Genomic DNA, 18,517 nt, shown 5'->3' with positions numbered 1-18,517 from the left:
AAAATGCTAAAAACCACTGAAACGTATACTTGAAGCGCACAATTTTTAAAAAATAGTTCAATGCCCAGAAAATCTCACCCATGCTACACAAGACGAGATTCTCTGCATGCACAGCACTGGTGGGAGAACCCAGAGGCAGCTGTGAGAACAGGGACCACGGCAGCCAATGTGGCCTCGTGAGGAGTGAGGCTGGGAGCCAGGGTGGGCCTCTGACCTCCTCCTCAACCCAGAAGGTGTGAGGCCCTTTCCACTTGCACACGTACCTTTCACCCAAAAGAAAAAGACTGGCGAAAACAACGGCCCAGGTCACCGGACACGCCCCGGCTTTGGACGGCCCACCTTGACTGCATTGCCTCACGCTTGACATTTTAGAGCGTGAGACTTCGCAAAGTGAGCCAGGTCTCGAGCACCCCAAACTGTTTTGCCTCAACGTGGCCCTTGGGGACGGCCACCTGGGAGCCACTCACCGCCCTCTCGGCGCGGCTGGGCAGCACCACGCTGGCCAGGGGGATGCTGACCGGGAGCTTGTTGGGCTGCACGGTGCTGAGCGGGATGCTGATGGGCAGGCTGGTGATGAGCTCCCCGCTGCTGCCGTAGGCGCGCTCTCTCAGGCCCTGCAGACGAAGGCCCGACCCCCAGTCGTGGGTCAACAAACCCCTCCAGGACACAGGGACCACAGCCACAGGACGGGGGCCTGCCACAGCTCTCTCAAGGCGGCCCCCAGGCTGCCAAGGCCCTGCAACCTTCCCCAAGCAATCAGGCCCTCCTGGACACCCGCTTTGGGACACTCCAGAGGGACGGCACGCTCCTGGTGTCTGAAAGCAATGCCCATCTGTCCCCTCCAGCCTGCCCGCCCGGCTCGGTGGGCAGTCACCTGTGGGGCCACCAAGCCTCCCAGGGCCCACATCCATCACTGCCAAGTCCATGCAACGTCACCGTCCTTCCCTCTCCATCCCTGTGCACACAAGCCAGTGCCCCCCGGGAAGTCCTCATGGGCAGCGGCCTCCCAAACTGGGCTCTGCGTCTCTACCAGCACCTGCCGTCCGTCACTGAGAACTGAGAGGCACCAGGGACACCCTGACAAACCCCACGTCCTCCATGGCACCTGCCCGTCACCTGTGACCTGTCCTTACTGGTTGCCCCCCAACTCTGCCACAACGTCCTACTCCAGGTCAGCCCCAGTACCTCACTGTGCCCCAAGGTCAACTAGGACAACCCCTCCTGCTAGCAACTCGCTCAGGCCGGCCGCCTCTGCTGAGCACCTCCCTGAGCCCGTGGCAGGGGTCGCGGCCCGCACCTTCTCACTGCTCTTCTCTCCAGCAAGCTGCAAGGCCCCAGGGGACAGGGGCCGCGGGTCCTGAGGGCTCAGCTTCATGCTGCCAGGCACGCTGGGGCTCTGGTAGGGAAGGCCGTTCTCCTTGGTGTGCTCAGCTCTGGAATGAGAAGCTGCAGTCACTCTCGAGGGCCGTGGGCTGGCGCTCAGAGGCAGCGGCCTGGCCCAGCACCTCCCCCACCTCAGTCTCCTCAACAGACGCACTCCTGCTGAGAACCCGACAGCCTGAGCACACCAGGCAGAGTCGGCAGGCACCAGCTGCAGACCCCCAACCCCACCAGGGCACTCACCTCGAATGCAGCTCACTGACGGCCGGCCTGCCGGGCACCGTGTGGTCCTGGCTCAGGTGCCGCCTCAGCACAATCTTGGCCGGGGACAGCCTAGTGTAGTCGGGTGCGGCTAGGCCAGACAGCTTCTCCAGGCGCGGCCGGCCGACGTGGCTAGGGGTACAGGGCACCACCTCCTGGTCCAGGGGTGAGGCCAGGTACTGGGGCGTGTTCTGCTTCGACGAAGGCCGGCTCAGCGCACCGCAGAGCTCATAGCCAGCAGCCTGGCCGTTCATGGAGAGCTCCGGGCTCATGCTGCTCAAGTGAGGCAGCGAGAACTTGGTGCAGTCCAGCTCCAGGTGCAGCCGGCTGGCGTCAGGCTCCAGCTCGCGGCCCAGGGCGCCCTTCCCACGCAGGTGCAGGGACAGGGCGTCGTCAGGCGGCACACAGGACTTGAGCTGCAGGAGCTCCTGCTGCCGCTGGCTCTTCTCTAGCTCCACGATGCTGATCTGCAGGAGGAGATATGGTGTCAGGCCCACCCCACCGGGGGACCACTCCAGGGACCCAAGACTGCCACAGATGGACACCCAGAGGGGTGGCCAGGACCCCCGCTGCTTGTGTGGGATGGAAAAACCAAAGCTGCCGACCACCTAGAGGTGGGGTCGGGAAGCTGGGGGCGTCAAATAAAGTCACGTGGAGGGCCGAGGATGGTTTTTGCTGACATGAAAGCACCTTCTCCAAAAAGAGCAACAGGAAGATACAGAGAGCTCTCATCTCTCAAAATAGACTTTAAGTGTAAAACATCCAGTTTTACTAAGTGTAAAACCTGTGGAGGGACACGCCACTCGAGCGTGGCAGCTTCCCCGGGCGCTGAGTCTGAGAGGGACTTTTTCCTTTTAGTGTATCTGTTCTGTTTACCTGCTTTCCTCTCTTTTAACAAACACATTGTTTTTTTATTACACAGAAAAGATGATGACAAAAATGGTCAGAACCCAAATATGCTCTTCCTGAGGGCTCTACTCCAGGCAGACCCATGAGGCCCAGCTGTGGTAAAGAGGTCGGCGACCTCCGTTTCTCTAATGTACGCTGGTGAGGCTCGCCTGGGCCACACGTGAGGGAGCAGCTCGGGAGCACGTGGGTGGCGCTTCCCGACGTCCGTCAGCCGCCCGTGAGAGCCCGCCTCCGGGGACAGCCTTGCAGCAACAGTTTGGTGCAGTCATTTGAAAGGGCAGCAGAGGTCCAGCGACAGGGCACCAGGTCCGTCAACAGTGGAACCACGCTGGGGACACGTAAGGTGAGCAGGCGGGCACAGTGTCGACGGGATGGGGCTCTGGGAACAAAGCCCGTGACCTGCTGCTTTCTAGGCTGCACGGCAGCTGTGGGCACCGCCCACCAGCACCTGCCCCTGCCTGGGAGCAGGGAGGAGAGCACCTTCCCGCTGCACACCCTCCTCCACACTTCCTCTACTCGGCCTCCACGAATGCGTTTCTCAGTGTCAGAAAGTACAAGCTATTTTATTTTTCAGATGGGGCCTGGCTCTGTCGCCCAGGCTGGAGTGCAGTGGTGCAATCTCAGCTTGCTGCAGCCTCCACCTCCCGGGCTCAAACACGGCCCTTTTTGCCTCAATATGGCCCTTGGGGACGCCATCCTGGGAGCCAGAACTCCTGCCTCAGCCTCCCTGGGAGCTGGGACTACAGGCACACACCACCACACCCTGCTAATTTTTGTATTTTTGCTAGAGACAGGGTCCCACTGTGTTGGCCAGGCTGTTCTCCAACTCCTAGCCTCAGGTGAGCTGCCCACCTCAGCCTCCCAAGGTGCTGGGATTACAGGCATGAGCCTCTGCACCGATCCAGCTATTTTTCTAATGAGCAAATTCTCCCCTATGACTGTTACAGAAATGATTTGCAAGGAGGCAGCCAGGAAATCAGGAAATCCTAGGTTAGCGCTGTGCATTCAGCCAAGCAATCCCGTGGTGCCCCCGAGAGCTGAGGGCTAGAGTGAGGCGGAGTCATCCACACGGCCAGCCTGCGGCCCAAGACAGAAGGTTCCACAAGCCTCCACCCAACTGTCCTCCTCCACCTTCTTCCTAGGCTGCTGCAACCGCAACCACCCTAGGCTCAACGCCATCACAGGGAGGCTGATGGGAGAGGCTCAGACACCACGGAGTGCAGCCTCGCGCGCAGCCCACCTGCAGCTCCAGGCAGTGCCTCTGCTTCTCCGAGATCTGGCTCTTCAGGGCCTGCTTCTCCTTCAAGAGCTTCTCCAGCGACAGCGTGGCCCAGTCCAGCTGCAGCTCCTCGCAGCGAGCCTTGAGCTGAGGGGACAGTGATGGGACAGTTGCGACTGGCTGGCTGCCTGCCCAGCACACTCCACACTCTCAGGGCAGGATTCCCTGGGCCTGCCTCAGCCAACAGCATGTGTGCTTAGGGCACAGACCCCGTTTCTGGAATAGCAGGCTGAGGATGCGGAACAAGCGGAGACTGGGGCCCCCCACGGACAGATGAGGCAGCTCCAGCACCCACACCACGATCGTGGGATGCTCGCATGACCCCACACCTCAAGCCTGCCAGAGTGTGGCTCCATGACACCCAGGGCCGCTGAGAAACCATCCAGCCGAGGGGCCCAGGCCTGCCTGCTGTGATGCACTTGACAAGCTTTCACAGGTGGTGTGATTCATCTGGGAACAAACCCCACAACAGAGGCGGGCCTTCCAGAGCCTCCCACCCGCACAGAGGACACACCCGCCCAGGCAGGGCCCCTCTGGTTCCACGTCCCTGTCCTTGCGCCGCGGCACCCACCAGCTGCAAGCTCTGGCCGCGGAGCGCGCGGTTGTCCTGCTCCAGCTGCTCCGACTGCTCCCGCAGCTGCTGGTTATGGGCGGAGATCTCCTTCTGCGCTTGAATCAGGTCGTTGTAGGTCAGCGCCTTCACGCCCAGCTGGGGACATGGGGCGGGGGAGAGGTCATGCTGGTGGCCTCCAAGGTGAAGTAAGCCCCCAGGCATGACCACCCCTGCAGCCCAGCCACTGGGACACAGCTGGACAGAGGCGTAGACAGGAAGCCACAGGAAGCCATACCGACGGACATGGACCACCCCAGCCTGCGCCCCAGCTGCCACCTGCCCTCTGGGGTCCACTACCTCATCCAATTTTTGCTGGAACAGCCTCCTGATCTCCTCCTTCTGGGCCTGGCAGTGGCTGAGGAGCTGCTGAGCCGCGCCCAGGAGCTGGGCATTCTTCTCCTGTAGGACAAACAGGGCAGGTGACTAGGGGCCAGGGCAGGTGACTGAGGGCCCACAGGGAGGGCCCACAGGGAGGGCCCACGCCCTGCCTCTCATGCTTCCTGAAGACACGCTCAAGGACAGACATGCCTGAGGGGACCCACACCGGGCTGAGATGTCAAGAGATACTCAGGACGCGGCAGGAGGGGACCAGCTCTGCGTCAGGTTCACTGCAAAGAACTCTCGCCAGCTGGAGGGATTGCACCTGCCACCCCACCTGGACTCAGCCAGGGCAGCGCCCCCAGCCACACAGAGGCCGGCCAATGCCAAGGAGTTTATCCCAAGGCAATACCAGGGGATGGACTTTTCACATGGATCTACAAGGAAGCCTTCTGCAGCGTAACAGCAAACACTCAGTGTCCGGAGGCCCACCTCCAAGGGAAGACCCCAGGAGCCACTGACACAGGACAACCTTCAGACACCAGCAGAGAACAGGGCCCCGGCCCAGGCATGCTGTCAGCTACACACTGAGCAATACATGTGCATATATGCTCAAAGCACACTATAAGCATTTTTTTTAAAGCAAAACCAAAGCCCAAAATGCAAACCAGGGCTCAGGGACAGCCGACCTTGTGGCTCCAATGGCTTCTGGAGTTATCTCTGGGCCGCCAGAACTTCCACCCCATAGCCCGGCCCTAGCTCCCCACTGAAGCAGGTCCTCCGAGGTTCCCAGGGCGGGGCCCCACAGCCGGGACCTCAGGTGAAGGAAATCATATATACAGTGGTCCATTTCCAGGACAAACTGCCTTGAATTGGCTTAGGTCAGCAAACTACAGAAGAGACAGCATGTACTAGGCCCCTGCTTGGATCGCTGATGCCTGCTTGTCAGCCTCCCCTGCCCCCGCTTCCCCCGGCTTAGTTGCCCTCACCCGAACCAAAGAAGTTTAGCCTAAGATGAAGGTTTACCAGCCTGCAAAAGAGCTGGCTTTGTCTGTTCTTAATCAGCCTGCCCAGCTACTTAGATCAGAAGTCAAATACTTGAAGAGCCCCTGAGCTGATTGGGATTGCAATGCACAAAATGCAGCAAGACAACCCTAAAAAAAACACCTACAGCCGGGCGCGGTGGCTCATGCCTGTAATCCCAGCACTTTGGGAGGCCGAGGCGGGAGGATCACGAGATTAGGAGATCAAGACCATCCTGGCCAACACAGTGAAACCCCGTCTCTACTAAAGATACAAAAAATTAGCCGGATGTGGTGGTGGGTGCCTGTAGTCCCAGCTACTTGGGAGGCTGAGGCAGGAGAATGGCGTGAACCCGGGAGGCGGAGCTTGCAGTGAGCCGAGATCACACCACTGCACTCCAGCCCCTGCCGAACAACCGACAGGCGACAACTGGGAAGACTGTGACCTCACAGTACTCAGCCTTTGAGGAACCGGGGGAGGGACCTGTGCACTAGGGGGAAGGTTGCTTGTTCAAACTGTGCTGGGTGTGCCTATCAGACACCAGGTCTTGCAAAACCAGATTAAAAGTCTCATTTTCACTGTTTTCCGGGTCTCTCAGTCCATTCTTTGGGTTTAAACGGGTAGGTTTGTTTCCCGCAGCAGGTGAGCAGAGGAGGGAGCCCACTCAAGCCTGCGCTCCAGGGCCTCTGCCACAGGGGACAGATGCCCAGGAACAGGAACGACCTGCCTCTGTGCGGGAAGGCGGAATGCCAAGGGGGCCAGGACCCACCTTCTCCTGGCCCAGCAGCTCCTGCAGGCTGGCCTTGTACTGGGGGGTCTTTGTGTATGCCAGGAACTGCAGGTACTGGATCTTGAAGGACTCTGGGAAGAGAGGCGGAACGCAGGTGAGAAGAGAGCAGCTGAGACTCAGAGGGAAGAGGCGGGAGCAGCCCTTGAGAACGAGTCCCAGGCCTCGGCAGGTGTCAGGCGCTCATGTGGCAGGAGCTCAGCAGAGCCTGGCGGGGCTCATGCCACACGCCCCAAGCTCGCAGAGCACTCAGGCCCTCTGACCCCTGCACAGCCGAGTGTTCACTGCGTGGGGCCATCCTGGGCACTGCAGGGCCCTGAGCAGCATCCCTGGCCTGCACCCACCCCATGCCAGCAACATCCCTAAGTTATGACAACTGCAGATGTCCCAAGTGTCACCCAGCATCTCCTGGGTAAGGCCTCAGACAACCCACAGGCTGCATCTGAGCCTCTACTGACCCCTGCAGCAGGCAGACCCCAACCCTGGGTGAACTTCAGTGGGGTCCAGCATGGGGGTCACGGGGGCTGCTGCAAGGTCAGCGTCACAACCCACGGTCCTCCTGGGATGACCCCAAGCCCAGAACGCTTCGCCGGACGCCTCACGCGGGCTCACCTAGCAGCTTCTGCAGCGCGGGCGGGGTGGGCGCCACCAGCAGCGGGTTGGGGGAGTGCCGCTGCACGCTCGGAGGTAGCTGGTAGAACGGGCTGTGAGGGGATCTGTAGGCATCTGGGAGAGCGGAGGGCAGGCGTCAGCACGGGGCAGGCCGGGAGAGCGGAGGGCAGGCGTCAGCACGGGGCGGGTCAGGAGAGCGGTGGGCAGAGGCATCAGCACGGGGCAGGTGCCCAGCAACCCGTTAGGATGGGGCCACCCTGAAGGCACAGCCACAACAGGGAGGCTCCAGGGACACCCTGAACACCCGGGGCTCAGGAGGGCGGCGTCCCAGCAGAGGGGACCCCAGGCATCTGCACTCGGGGAGAGCGGGGGCCGTGGCGTGGGGGCGGCTCACCCTGGGGTGAGGAGGCCACCGTCTGAGACACGGTCTGAGCGTGCAGGGCATCCAGTGCAGTTTGGTTCTTCTTGGGCTTCCGCTCGGGATTCGCAGTGTTCATCTTCTTGGGGCGCCCGCGCTTGCGGCCAGCCATCTTCCTCCCCTTCTTGTTTAGCTTCTTCTTGCGGGCTTTGGAGGGAGACGGCTTCTTCACGGTGGCTGCTCCCGCCTTCTCTTCCTCAGCACCAGAGTCCTGGAGGACACAAGGGAAGAACAGAGGTGGGCACAGAGCCTCCCGCCAATGGGGTCTCCCGGGCAGGGGGCTGGTGCCCTCCAGCAGCAGGAGCCAGGCTGGGGCCTTACCATGGGGGCGTCGGTGGGGCCGGCCACCTTGCCCTCTGGGCCCTTAGTGGGCGTGGCCGCGTTGCTCTTGCTCTCGCGCTGCTGGCGGCGCCGGGCTGCCTCCTGTTCCTCCTGGAAGGAGAGCAGGTTGAGCCACAGGAAGCCCCAGCGCTGCCCACAGCCCTCCTGCACCAAGAGGCACGCGGAGCTCAGACTCAAGGGGGCCACAGGCCCAACTCTGTCCACTGCAAGTCCTCTGTGGCACAAATCAGGAAACCGAGGCCCAGAGACAGCAGTCGGCTGCTTGGGGCCCCGCAGGCCAGGACGTGACCCGTGGGCACGGATAACGGCATTCACAGCCACTCCCACAATCACAGATGCCTGTCAGTAAGAAGCCAGACTGTGAGCCACAGAGAGAAAGAACCACATCCAAGACAGGAGACGAGAAGCCCCTCAGGCAGCAGGACCTAGAAGCCACAGCCCACAGCCTCCCCTGCCCTCTCTCCTCTCTTCGAAAGGCACCAAGGCCCACACGTGGGACGCCATGCACAAGTTCTCTGATGTCAGTTAGTGGAGGGCGCGACCCACAGGAAGGAGAACACAGGGTGCGCCGGCCACCTCGGGCCGTTCCCTGCTCTCCAGGGAAGACCCACATCCCCCTAAGCATGGTGGGAAGGACAGAGGGCCCCCGAGGGGTACCAGGCTCTGAGGCCGGGTCGGAGCCCAGCCCTGGCTACAAATCCAGGCAGTGACAGAGCCCTTCCTGTACAGGGTTCTCCGCACGCTGGTCTTGTCTGACCCCCTCCAAAAGGAAAGGACGCCCGGACAAACATCCTCTCAGCTTTGGTGGCAAATAAGCAGGCATGTCTGAGGCTGCAGAAGCGCCAGCGGGCAGGGCGGCCACTGTGGCTCCCCAAGCCAGGCTTTCCCACCACTGCTTTAAGGTGGGAGAGGAGGGGACAGCCCTGCCTCCAACGGTGCAGTGCGTGCAGGGCGCGGGGGCCCAGGAGCTGCACTCTGCACCAAGGGTGGGACAAGCGCACATGTGTGGCCCCCCAGGCCTCAAGAGGGGGCAGCCAGCAGTGACGCACAAGCTTTTCACCCACCCAGCCCTTCAGTGCAACTCACCCCACCACCAAAACTAAGCCAAGCCACCTCCCCAAAAATAGGTATTAACAAGGGGAAGGATGGCCCAGGCCAAACCATCAAAGACAAGGCAAAGCATGAAGAGAGGCAGAGAGACAGAGAGAGGGTGGGAGAGAGACAGAAACGGAGAGGGAGGGTGGGGGAGAGAGAGACATTGAATGGTGAGAGAAAAGGGCTGGGAGAGGAGAGGAAGAGGGGGAGGACAGGGAGGAAAGGGTAGGGAGAGGACCAGGAGTGACAGTGGGGAGGAGCAGGAAGGAGGCGGGAAAGGGCACAGGGCCGGGCCCCGAGGGGCGGCAGGGCTGTGCTCCAGTCGTGGCTCCTGAACCCGGCTGCGCACGGCTTTGCGTTTCCCCACATCAGTGCATGCGTGTTATTAACTCAAGAGAAAAAACACACAAACTTACCCTGAGTTTTGGGTTTTTCAGACTAGAAAAATAGTTTTCAAGCTAAAAAGAAGAAAGAGAACCCTTATTAGAAGGGAGTCCCAATCTCCATTCGGATTTGTCTGGACACCCAGGTAACAACAGCAACCTGGACGGTGGCTGGGGAGGCTGTTCTGGTATCTGGGGACAGCAGGCATGCAGCTGGAGCCCCCCAGTGGCAAACGCGGATGTGACTAACCCAGCTGTGGCCAGGCGTCACCCTCAATTCACCAGCACGCGACAGGTGGGCGGGGTTGGTTTAAGCCTTCAGAACAGACACAGGGCCCTGGGATGTGTCTCTGCTTCTGGAAGAGGGAGGGCTTTCTGCACAGAAGAACCGCGCCCGCCTCAGAGGAGAAGGCGAGAGGCCGCGCCGAGGGCGTCAGTGCCAGGGCAGCTGAAGCAGCAGCACTGCGTGGAGGTGGGGGCCACACAGTAGGCCAAGCCCCCAGAGCCTCAGCCTCAGCTCACCATGCCTCTCGTCCCAGGGCCCTCGGGGGAGCAGTGGGAGGGCGGGGTGCATCTGCCTGGGGCTGTCGGTCCCCAGAAGGCACCAGCGCTCCCCAGGCAGGCTCTAGTGGAGGCTCCGAGCACCGGACAGTGAGGGTGCAGACACACCAGCACCACCGTAAGGAAAACCACCGCTACCCCAACAACAGGAACAGAGTGCCCAACCAAAGGACGGGAAAGAGACCAGGGGAAGCCTCCCAGCCCTGGAGGGCTGGCGCTGCCCACATGCCAGGAGGCTCGGGATACTCGTGCCGGGGGGGAAACACCGTGGGAGGCAGGCAGGCCGCACACTGGCCCAGGGCTGTGTCAGAGGACCCTGGGGAACACAGGGAGGGAAGAAGCATCCCAGACCCCACCCATGGACTCTGGTGTCTCCCCGCTCAGGACCCTCTCACATGGAGGAAGCTGGGAACAGGGACGTGGGACTCCTATTCACAGGGGCCTCTGGATATGGCGGCCAGGACCCTTATGGTCACACATCACTCTGATGGCCCCGCCCCACCCCAGGAGCTGAGCGTAGACTAGGGGAGACAGCACTCAGCCCTCACCCAGGACACGCCTAGTGCCTGGGAGGACCCTGGTGGATCCTGCGGTGCGAGCAGTACTGAGGAGCCCTGAGGAGCTGGGCCTGAGCGCAGGGGCCGGGGGGCGTTGAGGGCTCTGAGGGGAGGGTCTCAGAGGCCACATGAGAAAGGAGAGAGGTGTGACGTGGGCGGGGTGGAAGACCAGGACGGCCCTGCGGCTGGGGCGCAGCGAGATACTCACTATGGTGCGGTCGATAGTGTGCAGGTAGTAGGAGACTGGCTTCCCCGTCCACGACACCGAGCCCTTCAGGGGCGAGAGCTCCACCACGCGCATGATGGTGCCGATGTCTGCAGGAGCCACAGGTGAGGCCGGGGCCTGCGCCTGCCCACAGCCCCTCCATGCAGACCTCACCCACCCAAGGGCAGGCGTGGGGACAGAAGCCTGAGCTGCACGTCTTCCCTCTTCTCCCACACTGCGTCAGGCCACAGTGGCCCACAGAGGCCGGCCCAGGGAGGTGCACCATTCAACAACACCTGGCCTGGGCCCCTCCAACCTCAGAAAAACAGCCACAAACCCAGCTGAGTGGAATGGAGAATGAGGGGGAGAAGATCTGGAAGCGACTTAGATCATGGCTGCAAGAACGGCCAGCACCCAGCAACACAGGCACCTCCCGGGTGGGCGCTCCTCAGGGAAGCCCCTCAGAGGAGGCTGTGCTGCCCCGCAGGGCTGGGAGCTGACAGAGCACGCAGCACAGTGAGGCAGGCAGGGGGCATGGGAGGGGCCGGCTCCTTCCCACCGTGGGCCTGTCTCTGTCCACAAAAGTCCCGTAAATCCTTCACGCCTCCCCTCGAAGCCGGGGTCTCCCCCAGGAGTGATTCTACCCCCATGGCACACAGTGCTCTATGGGGACGTGTGTGGTTGTCGCGACCAGGGGTGCTCCTGGCATGGAGTGGGTGGACACCAGGGACGCTGCTCAGCACCCTGTACTGCCCAGGACAGCCCCACCCCACAGAAGGATCCAGCCCCAGTGTCCACAGGGTCAAGGAAGAGGGACCTAGGAATACTGCGTGTCAGATGGTTAAAACTACCCGTGTTCATCATTAACAACATGAGAGTTTCTTACCACTCAAGTTTCTACTGTTTATTCTGAAGTTCAGAGGTGCGAAGGGTTTCGAGGACACGATTCTGCCACCTGAAACACAGACACTGCTTACTGCCACACAGGGGAGAGGAAACAGAAGAGCAGACACCACTCGAGGTGACAGAGAAGGAACAACGACACGGAACACACACACGCTGGGCTCCGGGTCCTGTCCACCTGCCTACAAGCAACACTAGGAAACACCTTCCAAGTTGAAGCCTATTCTACAAATAACTTTCTTTTTTTTTTTTTTTTTTGAGACAGAGTCTCCCGGCTCACTGCAACCTCCACCTCGCTGGTTCAAGCGGTTCTCCTGCCTCAGCCTCGCGAGTAGCTGTGATTACAGGCACACACCACCACACCTGGCTCATTTTTGGATTTTTAGTAGAGAGCGGGTTTCACCCTGCTGGCCAGGCTTGTCTGGAACTCCTGGCCTCAAGTAAGCCACCACGCCCAACCTCCTACAAATAATGCTTCTTTAAAAAACATTCTCGGCGGGGTGCAGTGGCTCATGCCTGTAATCCCAGCACTTTGGGAGGCTGAGGCAGGTGGATCACCGGAGGCCAGCCTGGCTAACAGGGTAAAACCCTGTCTCTACTAAAAAAATACAAAAATTAGCCAGGTGTGGTGGCACACATCTGTAATCCCAGCTACTCGGGAGGCTGAGGCAGGATAATCACTTGAACCTGGGAGGTGGAAGCTGCAAGTGAGTCGAGATCACGCCACTGCACTCCAGCCTGGGCGATAGAGAGAGACTCTACCTCAAAAGAAAAAAAAAAACCCACTACGCTGCCAGGCGCACAGGCTCACACCTGTAAACCCAGCATTATGGGAGGCCAAGGCGGGCAGACTGCCAGAAGTTCCAGCCCAGCCTGGGACACAGGGAGACCCCATCTGTACAAAAAATTAAAATAAAAAATTAGCTGGGCATGATGGTGCATGCCTGTGATCCCAGCTACTCGGGAGGCTGGGGCAGGAGGATCACTTGAGCCCAGGAGGTCAAGGCTGCAGGGAGCTATAATCACACCAGTGCACTCCAGCCTGGGCCAAGGATGGAGACCCTGTCTCAAAACAAACAAACAAACAAACAAACAAAAACACTAAGGTTTGAGAGGCAGAAAGAGCAAACCCCCAAGCCATACACAAACAGGAACAAAATCTAACTGTAGATGCAAACTGGAAACAGTCATGTGAAAAGAATTATTTCAAATACCTCTGAACCCTGGGATTCTAACTGACTGTCAGTGATAAATGCAAAGACAAACAGACCGGATGGACACCTTCAGCCTCACTCTGACCAACACAGTGAAACCCCGTCTCTACTAAAAATACAAAAAAGTCAGCCAGGCACCTGCAAGGCTGCTGCTAAGCGTCAGTCTCACTATCACCAGCCACTATGGGGCATCTTGTGTGTGCTGCAGGAAGAACTTGGTGTCAGGAGCCGAACTTCGCAGGACCAAAAGAAACAGAGCCTTCTGTTTTTACACATATAAAGAAGGTAATCATAAAAGTCAAAATGTGGGCCAGGTGCGGTGGCTCATGCCTGTAACCCAGCACTTTGGGAGGCCGAGGCAGGCAGATCATGAGCTCAGGAGATCGAGACCATCCTGGCTAACACGGTGAAACCCCGTCTCTACTAAAAATACAAAAAAATTAGCCAGGTGTGGTGGTGGGCGCCTGTAGTCCCAGCTACTTGGGAGGCTGAGGCGGGAGAATGGCATGAACCCGGGAGGCGGAGCTTGCAGTGACCAGAAACTATGCCACTGCACTCCAGCCTGGGCGACAGAGTGAGACTCCGTCTCCAAAAAAAAAAAAATTAAAAGTCAAAATGGATCCATTTAAACACAAGCACACCCCGCCATCCCAGCTCTCCTCCCCTGGACGCCACACCAGCCCAGGCCTGGCATTCTACACACCACTCCCCTCAGGAGGAGCAGGAAGGGCGGTTCCAGGGCCAGGCTGGGCACACAGGTTAGGCCAGTATCCCTACCAGAGGACTTCCAACATGAGCAGGGCCACGTCTAATGGCTGCAGAGCCAGGCTAACAAATGCTCATGGGCATGTCTGGGACCATCAAGGCCCCTAGAATCAGCACTGCTGGCCACCTGCCCTTCACTGGACATGTTCAAAACAGGCAGGGGCCGGACAGAAGACGCCACTGCAGTACCCTGACTCAGCCACCACGTCTGAGCGTGCAGAGAAAGCTGGCGAGAAACAGCCAGAAGAGGCGTTCTAGGGCAGCGGGTACGGGGACCATGGAGGGGGTGACAGGAGCTGCCTGAAGCCACTGCTGCCTTCCTGCATGCAGCTGCAGGGTGCAGGGAGGCCCGCAGTGTTGCTGGGGTGTGGGGGCGACTGGGCGGGGAAGCATGGTGTCCTCACGTGGTTCTAAGATAAGTCAGAAACACCACTGCCACACGCACACACACACACACAGATATGCAAACAAACTCTCAAGGCACACAGACGCAGAGAGACACAGGCATGCATGCACACACACAGACAAACAAGCAGACACATACATAGACAAGGAGGCACACGGGCACGCACACACACAGGCATGCACACAGGCACAGACATGCAGACACAGGCACGCACAGGCACGCACACAGAGACACGCAAACAGACACACAGGCACACGGGCACACACACAGAGATACAGGCATGCACAGAGACACAGACACACACACACAGACACAGGCACACAAGCACCCCCCAAACCCCCAGGTTGTGGGGCACTGGTGCTGAAGGCAGCTGCAGACCCTCTGGGTTTTGTTTGGGAGGCCTGAGGAGCCCACCGCAGTTCTCCCCTAGCCTCTGGAGGCCTCCCTAGAGAGGACAGGTGGGGAGCAGTTGGGAGGAAGAGGGGGTACCCCCAGAGCGCCTGTCTTCGAGCCCAGCAGTGGCTCTGGAAGCCACGTCCGCCAGGATACAGATGAGGTGGTGCTTGCTGCAGGGCTTGGTGGAGAGCCTAGGAAGGCAGGCAGCACAATCCCCTCAAGGAAGACCCCAAACCTGCCCTATGTCCTGCTGGAGGGCTGGCGGGGGTTGGGAGACAATGGCAGGCTCAGTCTCCATGTTTAGGGAAGGGGCAGTCCACAGAGTGTGGTCTGGGTCCCACCCTCGACTGCAGGACTGGAATCGATGTCATGGGCTGAGTTCTCCGCTCCTGAAACTACGCCAGGGCTTGGGGTTCAGAAAACAGCGTGAAGGGCCCTGCATGGGCCTGGTGACCTTTCTCCAGAGGGAGAAAACAAAACAGCTGAGAGCCCCACTCCTGCTCAGTATGGACACCAAGTTCCATGTGCTTAGGTCAAGAATAAAGGGGACTATTGCCCCTGGGTGGTCAGCTGGCCATAAGCAAGCTGCAGGCTCAACTCAAGAAGATTCCAGGGCTGGGCACAATGGCTCACGCCTGTAATCTCAAAACTTTGGAGGGGCCAAGGCGGGCAGATCACCTGACGTCGGGAGTTCGAGACCAGCCTGGCCAACATGGTGAAACCCCGTCTCTACTAAAAGTACAAAAATTAGCCAGGCATGGTGGCATGTGCCTGTAATCCCAGCTACTTGAGAGGCTGAGGCAGAATTGCTTGAACCTGGGAGGCAGAGGTCGCGGTGAGCTGAGATCGCGCCACTGCACTACAGCCTGGGGGACACAGTGAGACTCCGTCTCAAAAAATAAATAAAATAAAATAAAAACAAAAATTAGCTGAGCATGGTGGCACAGACCCGTAGTCCCAGCTACTCGGGAGACTGACGCAGAAGAATCGCTTGAACCCGGGAGGCGGAGGTTGCAGTGAGCAGAGATTGTGCCACTACACTCCAGCCTGAGTGACAGAGCAAAACTGTCTCAATAAAAAAAGAAAAAAAAGCATAAAGGAAGACCACCTGGCTCCAAGGGGACTGAAGACCCCAAGTCTGAGCTGCCTTCTGCAGGACACCCTGCGGGGACCTCCTGGCCACCCTTCCTCAATCATGTCACACCAGCACAGACCGGCGAGGAGGGCGCCTTACCTTCCTTCATGTTTGCAAACCGCTCCTTCAGCTGGTGATCCACCTCAGGACCAAAGGCAAAATTATTCACAAATATAACACTGCAAAACAATACTCCAGTTCAGTGCCATGAAGGCTCGTCTCACGGGCACAGCCACCCGGCGCAGCCAACAACCGCTGCTGTCGGTGCTAGGCCCTGCCCACACCCGCCCGCCACCTCCAGGGCTGAGCCCACGCAGCCGAGCGCACGCCGTGGGTTTCAGGTGCAGGGAAAAGGCAACTGCGGCCTCTTCTGAGTGGGGCCAAAAGCAGAGGGGGCGGGATTCGTGACCAAGTCTCTTATTGTGAATCTTGGAGTCCAGTGATCTGGGAAGGTTCACAAGCAGCCCACACAAGGTGGGAAGAGCAGCCGTGAAGGACCCACAGGCCAAGGGAAGAAGGCGGGTGGCCAAAAACAGAGGCCCAGCACGGGGCTGGACTGCAACAGGGGGCGCCAAGCAGAGGCTCCCTCTCAACTGCTGCAGAGACCGCAGACAACGGGCCCCAGGTGAGGCGCCCTTGGCAGCGTTTCAGACACTCTGGCAAGGACAGGGGAACCAGAGGCTCCCATGCAGGCCCAGCACAGCTTTCCCAGGCCAGCCATCCTCAAACGAGGGTCCTGGGGCTGCCCGTGTTCCCCACTCAGGACCGCACTTAGGGAGGCTAGACGTGAGGTCGGCTGAGCTCAGGTGGCCAAGGTGGCTGAGCGGTGTGAGCCAGAAAGACCTGGGTAACTGGGTGTTCAGAGAAGGAAGCTCCGTGATGCACACCTCCAAAGCCACCACCATCATGGGTCACACCCAGGAAAGGGAAAACAGGCTGAGGCCAGAGAGAGTGCAAGATCCCACAACCAGTGGGCAGCCTGTGGGAGGAGTCCCTCCTGGTCAAGACCTGCACGCTGTGCCCAGAGCCAGAGCAGGCTGAGCCTAGGGCTGGGGCTGCCTGACAAGGCAGCAAGGCTGGCAGCTCCTGGAGAGGAACTGTGAGAGCCTGGGCCGAGCCCAGATGTCAACGGGACACCAGAAATCTCTCGGCTTCTTAAGAGTTTTGTTACAAGACAGTAATCACGGCCTGACCGCTGCGGGTCCCCCTGCGCTCCCACCACCACCCCATGGGATGGGGACACCACAGGGTCAGCATGATTCCCTCCAGATGGCAGAATACCCGCCGGCGGGCACAGCGCCCCAACCGAAATGGAAGTTCACACAGGAGAGCGAACCTAGGAACCTTTTGGGAAAAGAAACCCCCATTTTCTACTTGTTCCCCAAACCCTGTCCATGGGGTACACTCAACCACAAGCCACGAGCACACCCGAGGAAGAAGAGCACAGGGAAGACAGCAGGAGTGAGGGTGCGGGGAGGACGAGGGGCATGGGGAGGACAAGGAATGCAGGGAGAAGGAGGAATACAGGGAGGATGACAGGCATGGGGAGGACGAGGAATGCGGGGAGGACGAAGAATGCGGGGAGGACGAGGAATGAGGGGATGACGAGGAATGAGGGGACGACGAGGAATGAGGGGATGACGAGGAATGCGGGGAGGACGAGGGGCGCGGAGAGGACCAAGAGTGCTGGGAGGATGAGGGGAGCAGGGAGGATGGCATGACTGGGGGAGCAGGACCCAGCCGGCTGCTGACCCCACCTCCCCGGCTGCCCTCACGAGCGCCTTGGGCCTCCAGGGTCCCTGGCACACGCTGGAGTGCTGTGGCCACACCCAGGCTGGGCAGTGGAAAGCACGGGGGCCCAGCCCAACCACACAGAGCCCGTGGCCACCAGGACAAACAGGTGGCGGTGGGGACGGACCTGGACAGTGCCCTGAGCTCCCAGGCCTGGGTGCGAGGTGACGCGGAGAGGCAAGCCCAGGCAGTGCAGAGATGGCTTTTGGGACCAGGAGGGGCCGCTCCCTCGAGCAGCCCTCATCGCGCTGTGTGGGTGCCAGCCACTCCAGAAGGGATGGATGGAGACAGGAAGACCCCCAGACCAAGCCTGAGCGGGGAGGAGGCCCAGGAACCCAGGCGAGAGGGGCCCACAGTGTCCCAAAGTCAAGGGGACAGGCAGCAGGAACAGGCTCACTGCCAGCAGGGTCTGCAGGGCTGACAGGGGCTCTGCTGGGCACGCCTGCTCTGCGCGCCCGCAGAGGGAGACCCAGCGTGAGGGAAAGGCGCCCTTCCTGTCCCCACCGGCCTTTCCTGCCACAGCCAGCACAGGAGCGAGGGGCCGCTCCCGGTCCCCGGTGCCATGGCCACCGCCCGCCTGTGAGCGCACACCCCACATGCCCTGCATGCCCCACGCTGGCCATACCTCGTGTTGGCGATTCGCTCCCTCCACTCTTCTGAGAGGAAATCGCCTCTCTCCAACTGAAAGAGAAAACAGGTGTGAGCGCGGACCCCCGGCCTCCCTGGCACCCCCAGCCCGCCCAGCCCCTGTGAAGAAAGAATGGAATGAACACAGCTCCGCTTGCAGTGAAGGAGCAGGAGGAGGCCCAGGCCCCACCGGCTGCAGCCCTGGGAGCTGCAGGCAGAAGGGCCCGTGAGAGGGATGCGCAGAGAACGGGCAGGACCTCCTGAGAAGCCGGGACAGGTCCTCGTGCTCCAGCATCCGCTTGGGGAGGCCAGGCCCAGCCAAGGGGACTGCGGCCACACCAACACACACCTGCAAGCCACGCTGCAGTCTCCTAGAAACGTAAGCTCAAAATCAGGGGCTGCAGCCACTCTCAGGACCAGAGGCGGCCAGCAGGGGCGCCCCGAGGCAGGGCCTGCAGTCCCCACCATGATGGGCTCCAGGCAGGGCCTGAGGGAGGCCACGGGGCGCTGGGGGGCACCCTCCACGGCAGGCAGCGA

At 60.2% G+C, this 18,517-nt stretch overlaps 1 protein-coding gene across 4 annotated transcripts in view; it reads right to left on the bottom strand.

Moving 5' to 3' along the window:
• Positions 1–18,517, bottom strand: part of DOT1L (DOT1 like histone lysine methyltransferase) — a 68,578-nt gene that overhangs the window by 14,186 nt on the left and 35,875 nt on the right. For 3 of the 4 annotated variants that reach the window (XM_055371168.2, XM_055371166.2, XM_055371167.2), the window contains exons 8-22: positions 17,979–18,034; positions 15,662–15,741; positions 11,630–11,698; positions 10,747–10,853; positions 9,454–9,495; positions 7,922–8,032; positions 7,577–7,811; positions 7,183–7,296; positions 6,553–6,644; positions 4,740–4,841; positions 4,401–4,538; positions 3,791–3,916; positions 1,624–2,108; positions 1,298–1,433; positions 468–614 (exon numbers count right to left, since the gene is read on the bottom strand). In XM_055371168.2, coding sequence (XP_055227143.1) covers positions 468–614; positions 1,298–1,433; positions 1,624–2,108; positions 3,791–3,916; positions 4,401–4,538; positions 4,740–4,841; positions 6,553–6,644; positions 7,183–7,296; positions 7,577–7,811; positions 7,922–8,032; positions 9,454–9,495; positions 10,747–10,853; positions 11,630–11,698; positions 15,662–15,741; positions 17,979–18,034 — 2,040 coding nt within the window. Of the gene's footprint in view, positions 1–467; positions 615–1,297; positions 1,434–1,623; positions 2,109–3,790; positions 3,917–4,400; positions 4,539–4,739; positions 4,842–6,552; positions 6,645–7,182; positions 7,297–7,576; positions 7,812–7,921; positions 8,033–9,453; positions 9,496–10,746; positions 10,854–11,629; positions 11,699–12,998; positions 13,300–15,661; positions 15,742–17,978; positions 18,035–18,517 lie in introns of those variants that run through there. The other variant, XM_055371169.2, reaches the window with a different exon arrangement.

This window comes from Gorilla gorilla, chromosome 20 (assembly GCF_029281585.2).
Source record: "Gorilla gorilla gorilla isolate KB3781 chromosome 20, NHGRI_mGorGor1-v2.1_pri, whole genome shotgun sequence".
In the NCBI taxonomy this organism is placed as follows: domain Eukaryota; kingdom Metazoa; phylum Chordata; class Mammalia; order Primates; family Hominidae; genus Gorilla; species Gorilla gorilla.
This window is presented reverse-complemented; position numbering and strand designations above follow the sequence as displayed.